The 25,147-nt window shown below is 34.9% G+C and overlaps 1 protein-coding gene across 1 annotated transcript in view; it reads right to left on the bottom strand.

Moving 5' to 3' along the window:
• Window positions 1–25,147, bottom strand: part of SCAMP1 (secretory carrier membrane protein 1) — a 112,608-nt gene that overhangs the window by 10,332 nt on the left and 77,129 nt on the right. Inside the window, exons 7-8 of the mRNA XM_068535553.1 lie at window positions 14,958–15,059; window positions 11,491–11,608 (exon numbers count right to left, since the gene is read on the bottom strand). Coding sequence (XP_068391654.1) covers window positions 11,491–11,608; window positions 14,958–15,059 — 220 coding nt within the window. The remainder of the gene's footprint in view (window positions 1–11,490; window positions 11,609–14,957; window positions 15,060–25,147) is intronic.

The following is a 25,147-nucleotide window of genomic DNA, read 5'->3' as shown; positions in this document are numbered from 1 at the left end:
ATCAAGGGATCAATCCAGAAAAAGGTATAACAGTTGTAAATATATACGCACCCAACATAGGAGCACCTAAATATACAGACTACATACAGTAAGTCCCCTACATACGAACCTTCAAGTTGTGAACTTTCAAAGATGCGTTCCATCAACGTCAGGCATGAGTGAAACTGCAGCTTACCCTCCATCTCCTATTGCTGATGCTCCGTCAGCTCTACCATCTCCCACCCCTTCTCCCTCCTCCAGTCAGTAACTCTTCTTGCCTGTTCACTTGATGCCAACCTCTGTATGCCAGCTATTGTACTGTACTGCTGTACTTTTCAAGGTACTGTACTATAAGATTAAAAATGTTTTATTTTTTGCATTTGTTTGTTTTTTTATGTATTATTTGTGTGAAAAGTATTATAAACCTATTACAGTACAGTACTATATAGCTGATTGTGTTAGTTGGGTACCTAGGCTAACTTTGTTGCACTTACGAACAAACTGGACTTACAAACGCGCTCTTGGAATGGAACTCGTTTGTATGTAGGGGAATTACTATACTAACACACATAAAGGGAGAAACTGACAGAAACCCAATAATACTAGCACACTTTAACACCCTACTTACATCAATGGACAGATCATTCAGACAGAAAATCAATAAGGTAACACTGGCCTTAAATGACACAATAGACCAAATGAAGTTAATAGATAGAGAGCATTTCATCCAAAAGTAGCAGAATCACGTTCTTTCCAAATGCACTAGGAACATTCTCCAGGATAGATCACATGGCAGGCCACAAAACAAGTCACAGTAAACTTAAGAAAACTGGATTCATATCAAGCATCTTTTCTGACCACAACGCTGTGAGACTAGACATCAACTACAAGAAAAAGAATGTAAAAAACACAAACACATGGAGACTAAACAATATGCTACTAAACAAACAATGGGCCACTGAAGAAATCAGAGGAAATTAAAAAAATACTTGGAGAAAAAGGAAAACAAAAACACAATGATCCAAAATCTATGGGAAGCAGCAAAAGCAGTTTCTAAGAGTAAAGTTTAGAGTGATACAAGTCAACCTCAGGAAATGAAAAATCTCAAATAAACAACCGAACCTTACACCTAAAGTAACTGGAAAAAGAACAAACAAGACCCAAAGTTAACAGAAATCATAAAGAACAGAGTAGATATAAATGAAATAGAGACTAAAAAAATAGAAAAGTTCAATGAAACTAAGAGTTGGTTCTTTGAAAAGGTAAACAAAATTGATAAGCCATTAGCCAGACTCATCAAGAAAAAAAGAAAGAGGGTCCACATCAGTAAAATCAGAAATGAAAAAGAAGTGGTAACTGACACCACAGATATATAATGGATCATAATAGATTGCTATGAACAATTATATGCCAATAAAATGGACAACCTAGAAGAAACAAATAAGTTCCTAGACATGTACAATCTCCAAAGACTAAATCAGGAAGAAATAGGAACAGACCAACTACCAAGAATTAAATTAAATCAGTAATTTAAAAAAATCTCACAGCAAACCAAAGTCCAGGACCAGATGGCTGCACAGGTGAATTCCACCAACATTTAAAGAAGAGTTAACACCAATCCCTCTCAGCTATTCCAAAAACTGCAGAGAAAAAATGTTTCTGAACTCATTCTATGAGGCCAGCATCACCCTGATACCAAAACCAGACAAAGATATCACAAAAAAATAAAATTACAGGCCAATATTACTGATGAACATAGATGCAAAAAACCTCAACGAAATATTAACAAACCAAATCCAACAATATATTAAAAGAATCATACACCATCATAATGTAGGATTTATCCCAGGGGTGTAAGTATGGTTCAATATCTGCAAATGAATCAACGTGACCGTATTAACGAATTTTAGAAAAAAAATAATATGATCATCTCAATAGATGCAGAAAAAGCTTTTGATAAAATTCAACATCCATTTATAATAACAACTCTACAAAGTGGGTACAGAGGGAACATACCTCAACATAACAAAGGCCACAAATCACAAGCCCACAGTTAACATCAAACTCAGTGTTGAAAAGCTGAAAGCATTTCTTCTAAGAACAGGAACAAGACAAGATGCCCAGCCTCTCTACTTTTAGTCAACATAGTATTGGAAGCAATACACATAGCAATCAGACAAGAAAAAGAAATAAAAGGAATCCAAATTAGAAACAAGTAAGACTGTCACTGTTTGCAGATGACATGCTACTCTGCATAGAAAATCATAAAGATGCCACCAAAAAACTACTAGAACTCATCAATGAATTCAGTAAAGTTGCAGGATACAAAATTAATATACAAAAATCTATTGCATTTCTATATACTTATAATTAACTATCAGAAAGAGAAATTAAGGAAACAGTCCCATTTACAACTGCCTCAAAAAGAATAAAATATCTAGGAATATACCTACCTAAGGAGGTAAAACGTCTGTACTTGGAAAACTATAAGACGCTGATGAAAGAAACTGAGGACGACACAAACAGATGGAAACATATACTGTGTTCGTGTACTGGAACAATTAATATTGCTAAAATGACCATACTACCCAAGGCAATCTAAATATTCAATGCAATCCCTATCAAAATACCAATAGCATTTTTCACAGAACTAGAACAAGTAATTTAAAAATTTGTATGAAAACACAAAAGACCTCAAATAGCCAAAACAATTTTGAGAAAGAAGAACAGAACTGGAAGAATCACAGTCCCCGACTTCAGACTATACTACAAAGCTACAGTAATCAAAACACTATGGTACTGACACCAAAACAGACACATAGATTGATAGAACAGAATAGAGTCCAGAAATAAACCCATGTACTTATGGTCAATTAATCTATGACAAAGGAGGCAAGAACGTACAATGGAGAAAAGACAATCTCTTCAATAAGTGGTGCTGGGAAAACTGGACACCTACTAGTAAAAGAATGACATTAGAACATTCTCTAACACCATAAACAAAAATAAATGCAAAATGAATACCTAAATGTAAGACTGGAAACCACAAAACTCCTGAAAGAAAACATAGGCAGTACACTCTTTGACATCAATCTTAGCAATATTTTTTGGATATGTCTCCTCAGGCAGGGGAAACAAAAGCAAAAATGAACAAATGGGACTACATCAAACTAAAAAGCTTTTGCACAGTGAAGGAAACCATCAACAAAACAAAAAGGCAGCCTACTGTATGGGAGAAGATATTCCAAACAATATTATCTGACAAGAGGTTAATATCCAAAATATATAAAGAAGCCATACAATTCAACATCAAAAAAACAAACAACCTCACTTAAAAATGGGCAGAAGACCTAAATAGACATTTTCCAAAGAAAACAAACAAATGGCCAACAAGCACATGAATACATGCTCAGCATTACTCATCATCAGGGAAATGTAATTCAAAACCACAATGAGATGTCACCTCACACCTATCAGAATGGCTATTATCAAAAAGACAACAAATTACAAGTGTTGGCAAGGATGTGGAGAAAAGGAAACCCTTGTGCACTGTTTGTGGGAATATAAATTGAAGCAGCCACTATCAAAGACAGTATGGAGATTCCTCAAAAAATTAAAAAGGGAACTGCCAAAAGAGCCAGCAAACCCACTCCTAGGTATTTATCTGAAGAAAATGAAAACACTAATGTGAAAAGATATATATTCATTGCAGTATTATTTACAATAGCTAAGATATGGAAGCAACCTAAGTGCACATCAATAGATGAAGAAAGAAGATGTGGCATACACACACCCACACACTCACACACACACACACACACACACACATATGCACACACAATGGAATACTACTCAGCTGTAAAAAAGAATGATATCTTGCCATTTGTGACAACGTGGATGGACCTAGAGGGTATTATTCTAAGTGAAATACTGTATGATTCCACTTACATGTGGAATCTAAAAAACAAAACGATTGAACAAACATAGCTGAACAGGAACAGAATCATAGATACAGAGAACAAACAGGTGGTTGCTAGAGGGGAGGGGGTGGAGGGAGGAGAGTAATAGCTGAGGAGATTAAGATTAGAAATTTCTAGTTGCAAAATAAATGAGTCATAGGTATGACATGTACAGTGTGGGGAATATAGTCAATAATTATGTAATATCTTTGTATGGTGACAGTTGGTAGCTAGACTTATTGTGGTGATCATTTTGAAATGTACAGAAATAGCAAATCACTATGCTGTATAACAGGAACTAACAGTGTTAGAGATCAATTATACTTCAAAAAGAAACAAATTCATAGACAAGGAGAACAGATTTGTGGTTATGAGAAACAGAGGGTGGAGGGAGGGAGAACTGGATGAAAGTAGGCACAAAAGGCACAAACTTCCAGTTATAAGACAAATAAGTACTAGGGATGCAATGTACAACATGATGAATATAAGTAACACTGCAGTATGTTATATACAAAAGTTCTTAAGAGAGTAAATCCTAAGACTTCTCATCACAAGGAAAAATATTTTTCTATTTCTTTCATTTCATATCTATATGAGATGACGGATGTTCACTAAACTCACTGTGATAATCATTTCATGACATATGTAAGTCAAACCATTATGCTGTACACCTTAAACTTATACGGTGCTGTATGTCAATTATATCTCAATAAAACTAGAAGAAAAAAAAGAAATCATGCTTTTAAGATCCCTGTCACACCAAAATGATTTCAACATTTTTTAAAGCTGGGAAAAATGAGTTTTTGAAAACTGTTTCATTCTCATTTTGAGTTTTTGAAAAAACTTCTGGACCTCGAAGCCTAATTTTTTCAATTAAACATTTCTTAGAAACTCTCTATGAACCCTCCTGCCCATAGATCTCGGTCAGATACCCTTTCTGTAACCTCTTTAACTACTACTCTAGATTCACACTATTGAAATTCCACTCATCCTTTGAGGTCTATCTTAAATATTGCTGTCCTCCTTCTGCCTGAACTAGCTGTGGCTCTCCCTTTTGCCAGCACTTCCAAGACTTTTAGGGATGTATATTGTGACTCTTCTTTTGCAGGGTTTATTCACATGTCTTATATCCTACATGCTTTTTAAGTTCCTTGAGGGGAAGTGGCAATTTCCACTCATAGTTATACCCCCAGAACACATAGTAACTTGTGGTAGAAGTCACTGAACAATTATTTGTTTCTATATCTCCTATGGATTAAACAAATGGCTCCAAATCATCCTCATTATTTAAAAAAAGTTACTAAATAAGTTCAGTACTACTCTAGCAGACTATACCTGTGTTACAACGTAAAATGCTTATTAGTTTGCAATTACCTCAGCGGTTAATTGTTTTAAAAGTGAACATACTATTTGACACCTACTAGGATGGCTATAATCAGAAAATGGAAAATAAATGTTGGCGAGGATGTAGAGAAATTGGAACCATTGCACATTGCTGGCAGGAATGTAAAACAGTGCAGTCACTGCAGAAAACAGTTTGATGGCTCCTCAAAAAGCTAAACATAGAATTACCATATGACCACCAAGCAATTCCACTCCTAGGTATATACCCATAAGAACTGAAAGCAGAGACAAAGCAATACTTGTACACCAATATTCATAGTAGCACTACTATTCACAGTAGAAAAAAGGTGGAAACAATCTAAGTGTCCATCAACAAACTAATAAACACAATGTAGTATATACATAGAGTGGAATATTATTCAGTCACAAAAAAGAATGAAATTCTGACACATGCTACAACATGGATAAACCTTTATGTTAAGTGAAATGAGCCAGACACAAAAGGAAAATATTGAAAAAAAAATTATATGAAATATCTAGAATAGGCAAATTCATTGAGCCAGAAAATAGACTAGAGGTTATGAAGGGCTGGTGGCAGGGGGAATTGAAGAGTTACTGCTTAATGACCACAGAATTCCTGTTGGGGTGGTGAAAAATGGAAATAGTGGTAATGGTTACACAACATTGTGAATGTAATTAATGCCACTAAATCGTACACTTAAAAATTATTAAAATAGCAAATTTTATGTTTTATGTAGAGCCACAATTTTTAAAAATAATGTAATATACCAAAAAGCACTGACTTACACAACTTAAATGGGTAAACTGCATGATATGTGAGTTACATCTCAGTAATAAAGCTCTTAAAATATGCATATAAAGATTATTTGGATGAAAATATCATATGTACAGCATTATAAACTAGCAGATCCACCAAATTTGAAGATGCCTAGGTAAAGATAATTCACAATAATTTAGTTATATTAACTGAGGTTTGGGATCTAATAAGTAACTAGCCTAGTATTTATAGAAAAGGATAACAAAATTAAGATTTCGGCAATCAAAAAAAAAAAGTGAACATACTAAGGATACCAACTGATGACAGATATAAACAACCTGCTCAGAGTGCCAATTCTTCCAGGGATTCAGAAGTATTACTGTACCTACTCTGTGTCCCCTAGATGAAGATAAGCAGCATGCGGACTAGCGTTTTAATAGGCAAAGTGAATCATCTGAAATTGATACCTAATCAGAAAAGACCTCAGTGTTGGACGATTCAGAGAGAGGAAGAGAGAGAAGCAGCATACCTGTTTGTGATAGTACAGAAACATATTACAGTAAAATTATCAGCATTCTGTCCTAGATCCAAAATAAATCAGAAAGAAAAGGGAAGGGAGGGTAGTGAACAACTACAATGCTTTCAAAGAAAGTGAAATTCACTTTTAATCTAAGAAGACTATCACTTTATATACAGTAGGATAGCTTCACAAAGCATTTACTGTAAAACACCAATTTAACTAATAAATGAGACTTTTCATTATTGTGGATCATATACCCCAATTCTATACTCTCACACAAAATAAAAGATTATTTGCAAAACAGATATTTTGGTATAGAAAAAAATTTAAGTACTTTAAAAACTTGTTTTTTAAAGAAGTGAAATAACTTTTTTCCAAAATTCTTCTGAAGTGCAAAAAAATCACTACTAACAATTATTTTATTAATGTGGACAAAGTCTATTAACAATTTTTTTAATTTCATAGAAAAATAACCATTCAAAACTAGGTCCCAAAGGAAATACAAATTATGTATTATCTATTTATCTCTACCATACTAAGTTATTCTAGCTCTTATATCAAATAAAGGATGGGGGAAATTTTGTATTCCCCTGATATATAATATCCTATGACTCATTCATTTGTTATTTGACCCATTTATAATACCTCTCCCTTAGCCCAAAACTATTATTTAATTCTTTCTAATAGCTTACTATAAAAAGATGGGCCTGTAAAAAAAATATTGGTTGGGAATAATCTAAAAGAAAATTTAAAAAATCTATCTGCGAAAGGTAAGGATTAAACTATTCCCTTATCTATGAAGAGGTACAAGAGACAGATATTCTTGCATTTCAATTATTTTAAATTTGGATTATAAGATGACACTATGGGGAAAACAAAGATACCATAGTGCTCATACTGGGCACTTTAGACACCAGTGATTAGCTAACTCCAAATTATGCAGGACTTCAGAATGTCAACAAAATTCTCAAAATTGTATTCACTGCCATTGAAATAAATATATACCACAGAGCACCGTTTAGCTGGTACCGGAGACACAGAATAGCCTAATAAAAAGCAACTATTCTAGAGCCAAAACAGTGTGCACAGATAACTTTTAGAGGGCATTAACTGCTTATGGAAAGCCTGACTCCTAGTGGTTATAAACTATGGCTACATAGCCCCAAAGGACTTTTTTCTTTTAAAATGTACAGTGTGGGGAATATAGTCAATAATAGAATACCGTTATATGATGACAGATTGTAACTAGACTTACTGTGATGATCATTTTGAAACATACAGAAATATCAGATCACTGTGTTGTGTACCAGAAACTAACATAGTGTTGTAGGTCAATTATACTTCAAAAACAAATAAACTCATAGAAAAAGAGATCAGATTTGTAGTTATGAGAGGCAGGGGGTGGGAGAAGGGGGAATTGGATAAAGACAGTCAAAAAGGTACAAGCTTCCAGTTACAAGATAAATAAGTACTAGAGATGTAATGCACAACATGATAAATATAATTAGCAGTGCTGTATGTTATATATGAAAATTGTTAAGAGAGTAAATCCTAAGAGTTCTTGTCACAAGGAAAAACGTTTTTAAAATTTTAATTTTGTATCTATATGAGATGATGAATGTTTGCTATACTTATTAAAAATCATTTCATGACATATGTAAGTCAAATCATTATGCTGTAAACCTTAAACTTATACAGTGCTGTATGTCAATTACATCTCAATGAAATTGGAAGGGAAGAAAAAAACAGCAAGTTTTGAGCAAGTATGGAAAAGAAAATAAAAAGAAAAATCAGGTGTTTTCATTGGATCTCAATTTCTATCAAATTAAAAGAAATCCTTGCCGTTACAAATATGAAAGCTGGCTCAAACTACATTTTAGTTTATATTATCTCCATTTATTGTACTTCATAAAATCATCTCATCTAAATTCCTTATTTCACAGACAAAGAATATGAGACTGGAACTAGGTCTTGAAAGAGGACTTGTAAGCCTTCAACTGGCAGAGAAGATACAGTAACCCAGAGGTCAAGAAGCATACCATGAACAAAAACTGAGACAAAGGAATGTATGTGATGTATTTAAAGAAACCAAGCAGTAACTTTGAATGGAGTTTAAAGTCTGGATCCGGGAGTTGTGAAAGGTCACCACCAGCCCTACTACCACTACCACCACAATCCCATTCCCCAACCTGAAGTCCACTTCAAAAATCTTCAGGGCTTCCCTGGTGGCACAGTGGTTAAGAATCTGCCTGCCAATGCAGGGGACACGGGTTTGAGCCCTGGTCCGGGAGGATCCCACATGCCACGGAGCAACTAGGCCCGTGAGCCACAACTACTGAAGCCCGCGCGCCTGGAGCCCCTGCTCCGCAACGGGAGAAGCCACTGCAATGAGAAGCCCGCGCACCGCAACGAAGAGTAGCCCCCGCTCACCGCAACTAGAGAAAGCCCGCCCACAGCAACAAAGACCCAACGCAGACAAAAATAAATAAATTACATAAATAAGTTAAAAAAAAAATCTTCAGAGTGCTGGGTTTGTTTGGGATTTTTTTTAGATTAAAATAGTAACTATACATAAAGTGAACTGAAGGAAGTGGGAGTGGGGTATGAGCGACCTGTAAACAGATCTCTGGGTTAGCTGAGGTTGGAAATGGAAAGGAAGAGAAAGATGGAACAGACACTAAGAAGGTATCTAGGAAAGTGAGTAAGAAAGTAATGGAAGCACTGACAAAGTACTGACAAGTTTTAAATGGAATCACATGAGAAAGTACTTAGAACCACTCATTTATAAAAGGTACTTAATAAATTTCCTTTTTAAAACACAGCTTCATTGAGATAAATGTTGTACACTATACAATTTACCCTTGTAAAGTGTACAATTCAATGGTTTTTAGTATATTCATAGACCTTTTTCATCATCACCCCAAAAAAGAAATTCTATAACCATTTGCAGTCACCCTCTACCCCACCCCTGGTTATAGGCAACCACGAATCTACTTTCTGTCTGTATAGATTTATCTATTTTGGACATTTCATATAAGTGGAATCATACAATATGTGGTGTTAATAAATGTTTCTTGAATATGAATGAATCAGAACTTCTGGAAGCAGTGCTGGTTCTGAGAAAAGAATGAGTTTATGATGCATTACTGTGAGATGATGATACCAATCAACTGGAGATATAAAACAGCCACCTGAAGATGCAACTAAATGTTTGTGTAAAGCATTGTCTTTCAACTCCAACATTCTAGTTCATGCATGTAGGGAAGAAACTGAAACAATGAGGGAGGTTGAAATTCCCAAGGTAAAAATACTGTAGAGCAACCACAAAGAGCAGAGACCTGACTGCATTTAAGAAGACTTTTACTTAAGAGCTGAACAAAGAAATGAAGGAGAAAGACTAGCCTCAGAGGCAGGAGAATCAGAACATAACCATAAAGGCTGAGGAGGAGGGGCCACCTGTAGAATAGAAGGCTTCAGAGTCCAAAGAGGAGGAAAACGGAAAAAAAGGCTGGTATAGGATCTAGTAACTTTAGAAAGCAGAGTTTCAATAGTTATATATGGGTATTTCTAAAAAGAAGTAAAAGCTTTTAAGAGGGAAAATGAGTAGCAAAATATGGACAGAAAGAACATAGCCTAGGTTTCACAGAGTTTTGAGGATTAAAGACAAATGTACAAGCAAAATATTTCAAGAACGCAGTTTTCTTAAATATAAGGTACAGTTATTTCTGTGCAATCCTTGTACATATTCTCAAGTTGCCATAGAGTAAAAAAAAAAAAACAAAGAAAAAATGTTTTAAGGACTTATTTTCCTTAATGTGAGACCCACCAAAAAGTATTATTTTAAAACATAGGTGTTATTCACAGGGTCTCTATATTATGTTGGAACATGTGCAGAATATCAAAAACACATACCCAAGGCATGATAAAACTTCATATATAAAAAAACCTGACCTTTCTCCTACCCTATGGAATGATTTTCTTTAAGGCAGTGAAAACAGCCATGGGAATTCTACAGGAGGAGGCGCAGTCATCTCTCAGCATCTGTGGGTATTGGTTCCATGATACCCTCATCCCCACGCCCATGGGTACCAAAATCTGAGGGTGTTCAAGTCCCTTATACAAAGTGGCGTAGTATTTGCAAATAACCTGCGCACATCCTCCCCACATCTGTCCCATACGTACACTTGAAATCATCTCTAGATTACTTATAAAACCTAATATAATGTAAATGTTATATAAATAGTTGTAAAAACAATGTAAATACTATGTAAATAGTTGCCATTGTGTGGCAAATTCAAGTTTTGCTTTTTGGAACCTCCTGGAATTTTTTTTTCCCCTAGTATTTTCAATCCACAGTTGCTCAAATTAGAGGATGTGGAACATGTGGATATAGAGGGCCAACTGTATAGCTAAGATAATTGGGCAGTTAATAAAAATAAAATTCAGTCCATAATCCAGCCTGAATCTGTTACCAGCTCACTTTATACTCTTAGATAAAATAATTTAGTGTCTTTAAATTTTAAATACAAATAAAATGCACATACCACCCAAGAGTTTTACTTCTATTTACTAATCGGTCTACTATGTTTCATATTCAAAAAAAGAAATCAGAATATATAAAAAGGTACAAATTTTAAAAATGAGATTGACTCTTCAATTGATAAAAGAAGCCTTCAGTTAACAGAATTTAAAAATATTCCCTATCTACAGGAAACATTAAATGTGATGCAATTCTCTAAAATTTATCTATGCATAACTTTTAATTGTAAAAAGTAATCCTCAGAGAGCAAACCTGCATAAGAACAACAACCAAATGGCTTGAGGTTACACTAAATAAAGAGCAAAATGGGAAAATGAGAACTGAATATCAGGTTCACTAAAAAAATTTACAGACATAAAATTTCACTTACCTTTTTAAACATAACTAGTGAGATGACTGCTGATGCTGTGAAAAGTGCTGCTATGATTATCATCATGATTCCAACAGGAATACTTTTGTTGAGACCAGTAAGGGATGAAATCCAACCGCTATGAAATTAAAAGAAGAAAACTAAAATTAGGCAAATAAGTTAATGCACAATTTTTAAAAACAGCATAATAACTAACACATTTTCAGCATTTATGATCCAGGCAACATCCAAGTTCTTTACGTGTATTAACTCATTTAATTCTCACAACAACCCGCTATGATATATACTATTTTTAATCCCTATTTGAAGGATAAGAAACTGAGTCACCAAGATTATTCAGTAACTTGCCCAAGGTCACACAGCTAATAAAAACAGCACAGTCTGAATTCAAACCTAAACACCAAAATCCAGAGCCTTAAATGTGTACCACGAGATTCTACATTTTTTAAGCCTATGATTTCATTATTATTTTTTAAAGTTCATTTTAAATTCTGCTGAATTATGTAAAATAATATTTGAGAACCACATATTCAACAAAGGGCTAGTATCCAAAATATATAAAGAAACTTCAAAGCTCAACAGTAAAAATAAATTCTTAAAATTAAAAGGTTTCAATTAGAAAATGGGCAAAGGACTTCCCTGGTGGTCAGTGGTTAAGAATCCACCTGCCAATGCAGGGGACACGGGTTCGATCCCTGGTCCGGGAAGATCCCACATGCCGCAGGGCAACTAAGCCCTGCACCACAACGACTGAGCCTACATGCCACAACTACTGAAGCCCACGCACTCTAGAACCTGCGCACCACAACTACTGAAGCCCACGCACTCTGGGGCCCGAGTGCCGCAACTACTGAGCCTGTGTGCTGCAACTACTGAAGCCTGCGCACCTAGAGCCCGCGCTCCACAACAAGAGAAGCCACCACCACAACGAGAAGGCCGCGCACTGCAACGAAGAGTAACCCCCCACTTGCCACAACTAGAGAAAAGCCCATGCGCATCAATGAAGACCAGCGCAACCAAAAAAAAAGAAAATGGGCAAAGACATGAAGAGACATTTCACCAAGAGGATATATAGATGACAAATAAGCACGTGAAAAGATAAAACGTCATGAGTCATTAAGGAAATAAATATTAAAACCACAGCGAGATACCACTACACACCTATCAGAACAACTTAAAAAAAAAGTACTGGCAACACCAGAGGCTGGTGAGGATGTGGAGGCTGAATCACTCATATGTTGTAGCTGGGACTGTAAAATGGTACAGCCATTCTGGAAAATACTGTCAGTTTTTTAAAAACACTGAACAGGGAATTCCCTAGCGGGCCCAGTGGTTAGGACTCCCTTGGCTCTCATTACCAAGGGCCCGGGTTCAATCCCTGGTCAGGGAACTAAGATCCCACAGGTTGTGGTGTGCAGCCAAAAAAAAAAAATCATCTAAAAATAAATAAGTAAATAAATAAAAATTTAAAAACACTAAACATGCAACTTCCATATGAACCAACAATTACACTCTTCTCTTGGGTATTTATCACAGAGAAATGAAAACTTATGTTCACACAAAAACTTGTTCACGAATGTTTTTAGCAGAATAGCCCCAAACCAGGAACAGTCCAAGGTCCCTCAACTGGTGAATGGTTAAACAAACTGTGGTCCATCCATACCATGGATGCTGCTCAGGAATAAAAAGGGATGAACTACTGAGACACAACAACCTGGATGATCTCCAGAGCACTATGCTTAGTGAAAAAAGCTAAAGTTTACAAACTGTATGATTCCATTTATATAACGTTCTTGAAATGACAAGCAGATTAGTGATTGCTGGGGTTAAGGAGGGAAGTGAGTGTGGCTATAAAGGGCAGCATAAAGGATCCTTTGGTGATGGGAATGTCCTGTGTCTTCACTGTATCAATGTCAAGATCCTGATTTTTATATTATACCATAGTTTTACAATATGTTACCACTGGGGAAAACTGGATAAAGGATACCTGGGATCTCTCTGCATTATTTCTTATAACTGTCTGTGACTCTACAATTATCTCAAAATAAAGAGTCTAATTTTTTGAAGTCTGCTAAATTACATGAGGTCTACCTTACAACAGGTCACCTTGTATGCACCCTCATTAGCAGATTCCTGTGCTATTTAGTCACCTCACATGCTGCTGTGCTCAATTTTAACACTTTTTTCTAAGTCTGTTCTAAAAAGCAAAAGAAGGGCTTCCCTGGTGGCGCAGTGGTTCAGAATCCACCTGCCAATGCAGGGGACACGGGTTAGAGCCCTGGTCTGGGAAGATCCCACATGCCGCGGAGCAACTAAGCCTGTGCGCCACAAATACTGAGCCGGCGCTCTAGAGCCTGCAAGCCACAACTACTGAGCCCGCGTGCTACAACTACTGGAGCCCGTGCACCTAGAGCCTGTGCTCCACAACAAGAGAAGCCACCGCAATGAGAAGCCCGTGCACCAGAACGAAGAGCAGCCCCCACTCACCGCAACTAGAGAAAGCCTGCGCACAGCAACAAAGACCCAATGCAGCCAAAAATAAATAAACTTATTTAAAAAAAAAAAAAAAGCAAAAGAAATTATTTACGTTTCATTAGAATACAAAAAGTGCTGTTAACATAAGCAGTGTATGTTTTAAACATTTAAAACATTTTCTTTCTCTCAAATGCTAAAGACTAAACACTTTTAAAAATCATAATGAATGCTACTCTTTCCTAGAACTGATTTAAAATACCCAAATAAATTCTCTGCATGTATATATGCCCGTTAGATCTGCAAAGCTATCAACAGTTGTCTGACTTCCAGTGACTACTCTAATTCAGTAGTAGCATACTAAATGTAAGTCTTCAAATACACTCTAGTTACATGATCATTTCAGTTTATGTACGTAGCGCAGCAAAGTTGCCTCGCACATGCTTTTAGCTTATAAAAATTCAACTGTTCGGAATGGTTGTAAGAGAAAGAAGAGAGGGAGGGGTGATTTTATACATAGGTACTCTTCTATGCACCATTTCATTCAAGGAATGTTTGCTCCAGAGTGTCTGAAGAAAGATATAAATCTATGACCTTCTAACCTGTGTCCAAATAGTCTCAGTTTCTAAGGGTCCCCCACTGAGTGAGCATTTTGCCATGCTAAGAACGATTCTATTTGTTTAAAGATATATCCATATATGTGCATGCAGTGACTCCACTTTTCAAAGATGTGTGTGTATGTGTGCGCACACGCATTTGTGTGTGTATGAAAATATGTTTGTATACCTAAAATAGCGCTTTACACATAACAGGTACCCTTTTCTTAAATTCCTTCAAAGGTTATTCCTTAGGAAACTTTAAAATTGCATTTTTTATTATTTGTATACTTCTGCTGATCTGGTTTTTCTATGTCAAATATTTTTAGGAATCCAAAAATTATATTAAGATACTAGATGAACAGATTATAACTAGAGTAATTAAAGTAAATGACTTACCAGTTACCCCAATTATGAAATCCTGCAGCCTGGAGTACATGCACAGCAAACTGACAAATATAGACGAAAAAGAATACAAAGAATCTGAATGAACTGTCACTCCTGTTTTTAAAAAGAAAGAGAGTAGGGAGAAAAAGAAAGGGGAAAATGTCATTGTTCTCAATGCCTTTACATTCACTTGTAGACTGACATTCAAACATTAAAAAATATTTTTAAAAATACCAGTGGCAACTACCTGAGACTTGAAATTAAAATAATAACATAATAATGTATGTGAACCGTTTATCCAAATACTAGACAATGTTGTTATTATTATTCCAGCCTCACTTTGTCCTTTCAATTTCCAACTGCCCAACAAAACATCTTGGCAAAAGAAAAATTATTTTGTTTTCCTTTTATTTTTTATTAAATAGCTTCACTGAATTATAATTAACATACAATAAACTGCAAGTATTTAAAATATACAATTCGGTAAGGTTTGACATAAGTATATAACTATGAACCTTCTCTAATCAAAACAGTGAACATATTCCAAAATTTTCCTTGTGTTCCTGGTTAATCCCTCCCTCCCCACCCACTGCTTTCAGTCACTACAGTTTCATATTTTAGAGTTTTATTTAAATGGGATCATACAGTATACACTTTTTTCTTGTCTGCCTTCTTTCATTCAGCACATTTTCAGATTCACTCATGTTGCTACATGTAACAAAAGTCCATTCTTTTTCATTGCTGAGTAGTATTCCATTGTACAGTACACCACAGTTTGTTTATTCATTCACCTGTTGATGATCAGTTAGATTGTTTCTAGTTTTTTACTTCTATAAATAAAGCTGCCATGGACATTCATGCATATGTCTACATATGAACATATATTTCTTTTTCTCCTGGGTAACTATCTAGAAGTGGAATGGCTAGAACACATAGGTATAAGTTTAACTTTTTTTTTTTAATTAATTAATTATATTTCTGGCTGTGTTGGGTCTTCGTTGCTGCGTGTGGGCTTTCTCTAGTTGTGGCGAGCGGGGGCTACTCTTCGTTGCAGTGCACGGGATTCTCATTGCAGTGGCTTCTCTCGTTGCAGAGCATGGGCTCTAGGCTCATGGGCTTCAGTAGTTGTGGCATGCGGGCTTCAGTAGTTGTGGCACATGGGCTTTAGAGAGCAGGCTCAGTAGTTGTGGTGAGTGGGGCTTAGTTGCTCCGCACATGTGGGATCTTCCCGGACCAGGGCTCAAACCCATGTCCCCTTCATTGGCAGGCAGATTCTTAACCACTGTGCCACCAGGGAAATCCCAAGAGTGTCTTTTAAAGAAGAAAAATTGGAGTTCATAAAAAGACAAAACTTATCAATTTGTTCTTTTATGGATCTTGATTTTATTGCTGTATCTAAGAAATCTGTGCCAAAGACAAGGACACAAAGTTCTTTTCCTTGTCTTTCTCCAGAAGTTTTATATTTTTTTGGTTTTACATTTAAGTCTATGTCCCTTTTTTAGTTAATTTTTAAAATATAGTATAAGGTATGGATTAAAGTTCTTTTTTGCATACAGGTATGCAATTATTTCAGCATAATTTCTTAAAAAGACTGTCCTTTCTATACTGCATTACTTTTTTACCTTTCTAAAAAATCAGTTATCTATATATGGGTGCATTTATTTCTGGACACTCTATTCTGTCTCACTGTTCTATATTTCAACATTTATGTCAATACGATTACCTGGGTTTTCTAATAAGTCTTCAAATTTGTAGTGTTAATCTTCCAAATCTGTTGTCCTTTTTCGCAGTTGTTTTGGCTATTCTAGACTATTACATTTCTATATACATTTTAGAATCACCTTGTTCATTTCTGTAAAACAACATGCAGGGATTTTTATTGGGATTGCATTGCATCTATAGATCCATTTTGAGAGAATTCACATCATCATAATGTTGAGTCTTCCAATCCATTAACAAGATATTATCTCTCCATTTATATTTTCTGCATAGATGATTATGTAATCTGTGAATAAAGACAGTTTTACTTTTTCCTTTCTAATTTGATGCCTGTTACTTGGTTTTCCAGCCTGTTTATACTGGCTAGAACTTCCATTTCAATTTGAATATAAGTGGTGAGAATGAACATCCGTGTCTTGTTCTTGATCTTAAGCAGAAACCCCTTTCAGTCTTTCACCATTAAGTATGATGTTAGCTGTTACAGTTTTTTATAGATGCCCTTTATCAAGTTGAGAAAGCTACCTTTTATTCCCAGTTTATTGTTTTTATCATCAAACTGATTGTTGTTAGATTTTGTCAAATGCTTTTTCTGCATCAATTAAGATGATCATATGGTTTTTCTATTTTAGTCTGTAATATGGTGAATTACAATAACTAATTTTCTAATATTAAACCAACCTTGAATTCCAAGAATAAGCTGCACCCACTTGATCATAACACAGTATCTTTAAACATACTGTTGAATTTGATTTGTTTGGCAAGATTTTCAAATGTCCTAAGTTTACTCCATTCCTGTTCATCCCAGTGACTATTCCAACCCCAAAACACATTTTTGGAAGTCTTCATTAGAGAAGATTTGTCCCTTCCACTTCATTTATTTATCATTTGTTTATATGAGCATGGTTCATAGATATTTTCTTTTTTCTTGTTAATTATTATCTTGCTTTATTATCTATGTACCAAGAAACCAGAATATCAGAATGGTTAAAATTATATATGTAATACATTCTCTGAATAAGGGCTTCATAAATAGACTAATTCTAAAGGCTTCACAACAGCTATTTCAGTTACCTAAGAGGGATCTTTCTACTTAGTTCCAAGCTCACAGATATAGTATAGAAGCTGAAACTGCCTAATAACAACCTCTAAGAAATCTATTACAAGGTACAGAATATGTTTTAAAACTTAAGCTGTCCTACTAAAAAGGAACTACTTCTAAAACATTGCTCTCAAATACAAATGGAGGAATGTAAAAATTGGTTCACCTTCCTCTTTTATAGGTACAGTTAGTACCTATAAAAGCACAGCTAGTATACTAAGTTGATGAAACGGAAACCTCGGAGTCTTTAAAACTCATTTTTTCTACTTTTACTATTGAAGGAGGCTAAATATCTTTCTCAGAAGACTTTGTTTACCTCATTTTATCAACCAACTTTCCTGTTTCTGGACAAGGAGACAGTAAAATTCATTTTGTGTACATTTACCATGCTAATATAAATGATTATTTTAAAAATACTTCAACTTTCTCTGAGATTTAAACTCTATGTGCCAGCACTTACTCAACTATCTGGACTCTTCCAAGAGTGCACAAATCTTCCTCTATCTAATCTGTCCAAATTATTACAAATGTAAAATCAAATTCAAATTTTTAAAAGGTTACTTTGTTTTTAACTACACAAGCAGTCACTGAAAATATAGTTCTTCACATCAAAACAATATAAAAAAGTGAATCTGACTCCCCTGTGAAAACGATTTTACAATACCGGGTTGCAATTCCCTGCCAAAAGCCTAAAATTTATTAAAGACATATGCAAAAAAACTGAGGTAGTCATAATGCTAGAAAGCACATTAAGTATAAATAATCTCCCATATACGAAATAGTAGAAAACTCTGTAAAATGTAAACTTAAACAATACAATCATCACATGAATTTCAAGTTCATTTGAGTTGCTTTAAGAGCCAGGTAAGGCTGTGAAGCTCTTACAGGGCCAGATAACCCCTCAAGTGGAGGGCTGTACCAGAGCCAGAATCAGAAAAGGTCCAGAAGAAAAAACATCATTGCGGGTGTAGACAATGTCTATTGGCATCCAAAAGCAAAGGCGATGGGTCTTGTATATAGAAAGAGGTTACGAAGCAGACTGTTTAAACAACCCAGCTTGTACACAGCCATTTTAATCCGAAGACGAAAGAGTAGAACTACAGTTAGAAAAACACTATCAATTGATTTAAGCTAAGTAGTTTTAAATTGTAATCCACCTCAGTTTACAGTGAAGTACTTGTGGTATTTTGAATATTTATTCATAATAGATCCAACTATGTAACCAACTTCTTCATCAGAATAAATAAGTAAATAATAAAAGCTTCCTATTGCTTGCCATCCTGGCTCTTCCAGATCAAAGCCTATTGGAAAACTTAATCTCAAATAAGCCAGTTGTTTTTGGTTTAATTGTCTTCAAATAACATACTGACAAGTTATAGTACACCTGTCATAAAAATGTCCTTCCCTAAATTATTATTAAAAATCTCAGAAAAACTGTATAAAGATCACATAAATCTTTTATTTCACAGTACATATCAATAACAGAGATTAATCACAACTACAGTTTGAAGAATCAGGGAAGACAAAGTATTTCATTATTTTAAAAGGGAGAACAGAAATTTTACACTTAACCACAATAAATGGGTACAACTTAACTAAAGTACTAAATGTTTTACCTTTGGTAACTCACCATAGTAGTTAAGAGCATGTAGCTTTAGAGAAAGATTTGAGTTTGAATCCTGACTCCTCCAGTTAAAGTTGTGTAACTTCAAAGAAAATTTAGGCCTAAATCTGAGATCTTCTATTTGCAAAATAGGAATAACAGTGGAATCTACCTTTATATGGATGAAATAATACATGCAAAGTGCTTAGTGGGGGATGTACAGGCACATAGGAAACAATCAATAAATGTTACTTGTTGATACCTCTCTTACACCAGTACAGTACTGCACTGCAAACAATTTTGCTCACAGAAGTAATATTCTGCTTACAGAAGTGACATTTGGCTTCTGATAAAATCTTGAAAATTTCTGGGACATGGTTGGTAACTTCATTACTACCAGAATCAAGTAAGACATAAAATTCCTGATGATGCAGATGATGTAAAGGCAATAGAATAAAAAGGAACCTAAGAAATACAGCTGCTTTCCTTGTCTTAGTCACTTTGAGATGCAAGGCTATCTAAACCAGCCTCATTCTCCCCCTAATGCTTTTGTGCCAAAATCAATTCTTTCCCCAAGAACAGGGTTCCATAAGTAGGCTTTAAAAGGCAGCACCACGAGCCCACCCAAATTGTGCATAATATTTTGCATGTTTGTATCTTTTTAGGAAGAGGAGTCACAAATTTTAGATTCACAGTGGAGTCTGTGATACAAAATCTATTAAGAACACTCACTAGCCTAAACTAAAATGCATAGAACTAGGGTGGAAGGGACCCTAGACTTTGTCTTCTTTCCATCTGTGTTCTGCTAAAAGCAGGGGGCATAATATAAAGTTTGTATGTAATGAAATTTTAAACTTGGACAATTTTAAACCTAGTCCACAACCTGGGTTCAAGCTTTGGATCTTCTATACTTAGCTGATATTACAAAATAGGGAGTCAGTTAACATTTGTTCAACATTATGTGCCAGGAACCATGGCAAACACATGCATTACCCATTTAATGCTTACATTACCCCCATGAGGTAGACACTAATACTGACTCCATTTTACTGATGAATAAACAGATTTAGAGAGGTTAAATGATCCAAAAACAGAGCTAGTAACAGAAATGCTGAGACCTGTCTGTGTATCCTGATGTTTTTAACCATGTGATAAAACTAGCTCTAGGATATTATTTTAATTCCATCTTGTCCAAGAAAGCTAATCATCAATCAATAGAATACCACTATTTACATTAAATTAATCCCAAATGCTCAGTCTTTCTTATATGAGAAGATTATAAATTTTTTCATTTGTAATAATTTAGGTTCTTTAAAATACTTCCTTTTAGAAAAAGTCAGGGAGGATACAATAGACAGAATAGTATTTTGCAGCTAATAAGAAAATAAGGACTAAAATTTACTAAAACTTTTACTTGATTAGTCAAAGATTTTCTTGAGTGACAACTAAAATCTCACAGTTGAATTGCCATTCAATTTAGAAAGCATTAAACAGCTAAACTCAGCCAATAGCCAACCATTTTCAAATTACCTTTGAACAGCAAAACTAATTAATTTAAAGCAAAATAGAAGTCAAGTTAACATTGGTTAGACTCTAGGTCACAATTAAACTGTTTTCATCATATTACACAAGGTTATGCTCTTATCAAAGAGAAAACTTAAGAACATATATTTTTTTCCTACAAATATGCCTCTAAGACACTTCTGTCAACAAAGAACACTGAACAATAATACAGCTTGAGTTTTGAGGTATCTAGCACTATAAGAAATTTAAAATAACTATGATTAATATGTTCAAGACTCCAGTCAAAAAGGTAGATACCATGAATGAAGAGGACTCTCAGCATATAAGTAAGCTATAGAAAATAACCAAATGACTATGGTAGAAATGAAAACCATGGTAATAGACATGAAGAATACCTTGGACAAGCTCATCAATACACTCAGTACAGCTGAGGGTGAACTTGAAGATAGAAACTATACAAACCGAAATGCAAGGATAAAAAAAAAGAGTGGACAAAACAAGAACAGAGCATCTAAGAGCTGAAGGACAATATCAAGCAGCCTGACATACGTATAACAGGAATTCCAGAAAAAAAAAAAAAAAGAAAGAAAAAGTGGCAGAAGAATTACCTGAACAGATAATGACTGAGAATTTTCCAAAATTAACTAAATACTCCAAATGACAAATCCAAGAACATTAGAGAACACTAAAGATACACACCAAAACACACACAAATGAACACACAAACATGCACATCATAATCAAAATGCCCAAAATCAGAAATAAGGAAAAAAACTTGAAGGCAGAAAGAGAAAAAAATACTTTAAAAACAGAACAAGAATTATAGCAGACATCTCATCAAAACCTCTGCAAGCCAGAATACATCAAAGTGATGTGTTTAAAATACAGAAAGGAAAAAAAAAAAAAAAAAAACCTGAACTCAGAATTTTATACCCAATAAAAATATCTTTCAAAAATGAAAAACTAAAGGACTGGTTACCAGCAGACATGTACTAAAAGAAATATTTAACAAAATTCTTCTGGCAAAACAATTATGATATGAGACAGAAACATGGGTCTAAATAAGAAAATGAAAAGTGCTGAAATGGCTTTAATGAAGTCCATTATAAAATTCATTTCTCTCTATTTTTAATTTTTATAAGAGACAACTGTCTGAAGCAAAAGTAATTGCAATGCATTGTGTATTTCTAGTGTATGTAAAAATAAAATACCTAACAAAAATAGCACAAACAATTGGGGAAGAAAATGGGAGTAATCTTTTGGGAGGTCCTTACAGTACACATGAATAGGAATATTATAATTTGGACACAGACCAAGATTAATTAAAAATGTATACTATAAAAACTCAGGCATCACTAAAAAAGATTTTGATAAGAGGCAGAAATAATGAAGACATAGGAGAACATAAAATTATTTACAAATACTCAATTGATCCAGAAGAAGACAAAAAGGAATAAAAAAGAAACAACAGTTGGAACAAACAGAAAATAGTTTGTAAAAAGACAGATTCTAATCTAATCAGATCAATAAATGTAAATGGCATAAATGCACAATTAATATAGATAGACTGCCAACTTGGATGCAAAAGCAAGACCCAAATAAAGATTGCCTACCAAAAAACGTCACTATAAATATAAAAACATTAGTAGGTTAAAGGTAAAAGAATAGAAAAAGATATAATATGAAAACATAAATTAAAAGAAAGCTGGAATAGTTGTCATAATATCAGATAAAATAGATGACAAAAAAGGATTATTATACCAGGGATAATGAGGGAAACTACATAATGATAAAGAATTCAAAGCACAAAGAAAATGTATCATAAATATATATCTACTTAACAAGAATGTCCAACTACATGAAGGTAAAACTAAAAGAAGAAAGAGAAAAATCCATAATTAAAGTTGGAAATTTCAACATTTTGTCAATTCTCAGGAACTGACAAAACAAGCAGACAAAAAATCAGTATGAATACAGAAGACCTGAACAACACTATCAACCATTTTGACCACACTGATATTAACAGAACATTTCATCCAACCAAAGCAGAATACATATTCTTTCAAGTGCACACAGAAGGAGGTGTCAGTTTCAGAGTTTTTAAATCCCCAGCACTGCTACATTCTCTATGGATTTTCATATCAGCTTCTGCCCTCAATCTATTATATATCATTATGGTTGAAAATTAAGAAAATCAGCTTTACACAGATATATAGTTAGAAAAGGGAGAACCTTAAGCTCTCTGAAAGGAGAATACCAAGGGTCTTTCCATCACACTAGAAAAACTATTATAAAATAAGCCACATAAAAATTAACAGGCCATTTTCCTTCTCCTCACTCTCAACACCCAGCTGGTACAGAATTTTGTAATGAATAGTAAGCTCTTAACTACTGTGGTTAAAGAACTATTCAAGAAATAAATATTGCCAGTAAATATAGCCGACCTTTGAACAACGGGTTAGGCGTACGGACCCCACCCCCACCCCAGTCGAAAATCCGTATAGAACTTTACAGTCAGCCCTCTGTAACCATCGTTCCACATCCACAGATTCAACCAACTATGGACCATGTAGTACTGTAGTAGTATTTATTGAATAAAATCCACGTATAAGTGGACCCAAGCAGTTCAAACCCATTTGTTCAAGGTTCAACTGTATTCTAAGATTAATTAACCCACTGAACAGAGATCATTGAGTTACCTAGATTCTCTGCAAATTAAATAATAATGTAAACATAATAAAGTAGAAAGGAAAACAGGAGCCCTAAATTTCCAGTCTGAAGGCCTAGGTGAAAATCTCAGCAACTAATGATCCACTAGAAAGATTCTAAACATTAAACAATATAAAGTACTGAACAAGACTTGTAGACTCTAAAGCACTATATATTTATATACACATGTAAGAAACTAAACAGTAGGTTCCTCTTGCAGGTATAGAAAGAATATTATCCTTCCTTAAGATAAATTTAATTTGAGACTTCGCTTTGGAATCAAAAAAGAAAAATTCTCTTTTTCTGGTTATACAAACAGGATGAAATAGAGTCAAGTTAATTACAAAAGGCAGTATTTTAACTTACATTAAACTAACTTGAAAGACTATTTAAACAACATAAAAATGAACTAATATCAATTCCTGAGCTTTGAATGATTTTACGCTTAAAATCAAATATAAAGTATCTTTTTACAGAAAAAATTTGATTGACTTTCTGGTTCATACACTAGTATAACACTTTTCAAGATGTTAAAATAGTGTTATAGTTCAATTATATTTAATTTTTAATTTCAATTAGCAAAATATTCCAACATAAAAGGTGCAACATCCCTACGGATACTAAGTATGTTCTAAAGAAACAGGATCAAAAATATACTGTCTACTGCGCAGAGATAGCTTACTTTTAAAAAGTATACCTGAGGGACTTCCCTGGTGGTCCAGTGGTAAAGAATCTACCTTATAATGCACGGGATGCAGGTTCGATCCCTGGGCAGGGAACTAAGATCCCACAATGCCACGGGAAAACTAAGCCTGCGCACCACAACTACTGAGCTTGCACGCCTCAACTAGAGAGGCTGCATGCCACAAACTACAGAGCCCATGCGCTCTGGAGCCCATGCACCACAACTACAGAGCCCACGCGTCCTGGAGCCTGCACACCACAACTAGAGAGAAGCCTGCACACTGCAATGAAGAGCCTGCGCACCACAATGAAAGATCCTGCGTGCCGTAACTAAGAGACCCAATGCAACCAAAAATAAAATTAAATAAATAAATAAAAAATAAATCTTAAAAACCTGGAAGAAGCTTAGAGGTAGCAAACCATCCTAACTACAAGTAAAAAGCTGAACAAACTGAAAAGTCAACAACTCTTCTTAGATCTGAAAGAGAAGTGAAGCCAGAGGGCAAACTGCAACCCCAAAACTGGGAGACAGATAGATGAATACAGAGAATCAAAAGTTATTAGAGCAAAAACCAATAAGCAGAAACCTCTGCAGCAACCATTGCCAGGGGAGGAATTCCGAACTGTAATTGACAAGAGGCTCAGAGTGGACAGCTCTGAAGAGTTAAAAACTCCAGGGAGACCTAGTCATACGGGGAATCCCACACATTTGTGAATTTTACCAACGACAGCTCAATCTGGTTCTCAGAGTGAATTCTTTAGAGGAAAAAATCCGCTCATGCTTCCGGGAGGAGGTGGGGAAACGGAACCATCTGCAAATACTCTAGACCACTCTGTTCTTAACAAGGACTGCCCTCAGGAGAA

The sequence above is a fragment of the Eschrichtius robustus genome, chromosome 2 (genome assembly GCF_028021215.1).
Source record: "Eschrichtius robustus isolate mEscRob2 chromosome 2, mEscRob2.pri, whole genome shotgun sequence".
Classification (NCBI taxonomy): domain Eukaryota; kingdom Metazoa; phylum Chordata; class Mammalia; order Artiodactyla; family Eschrichtiidae; genus Eschrichtius; species Eschrichtius robustus.
The sequence above is the reverse complement of the archived record's forward strand: the minus strand, read 5'-3'. Positions and strand labels throughout refer to the sequence as shown.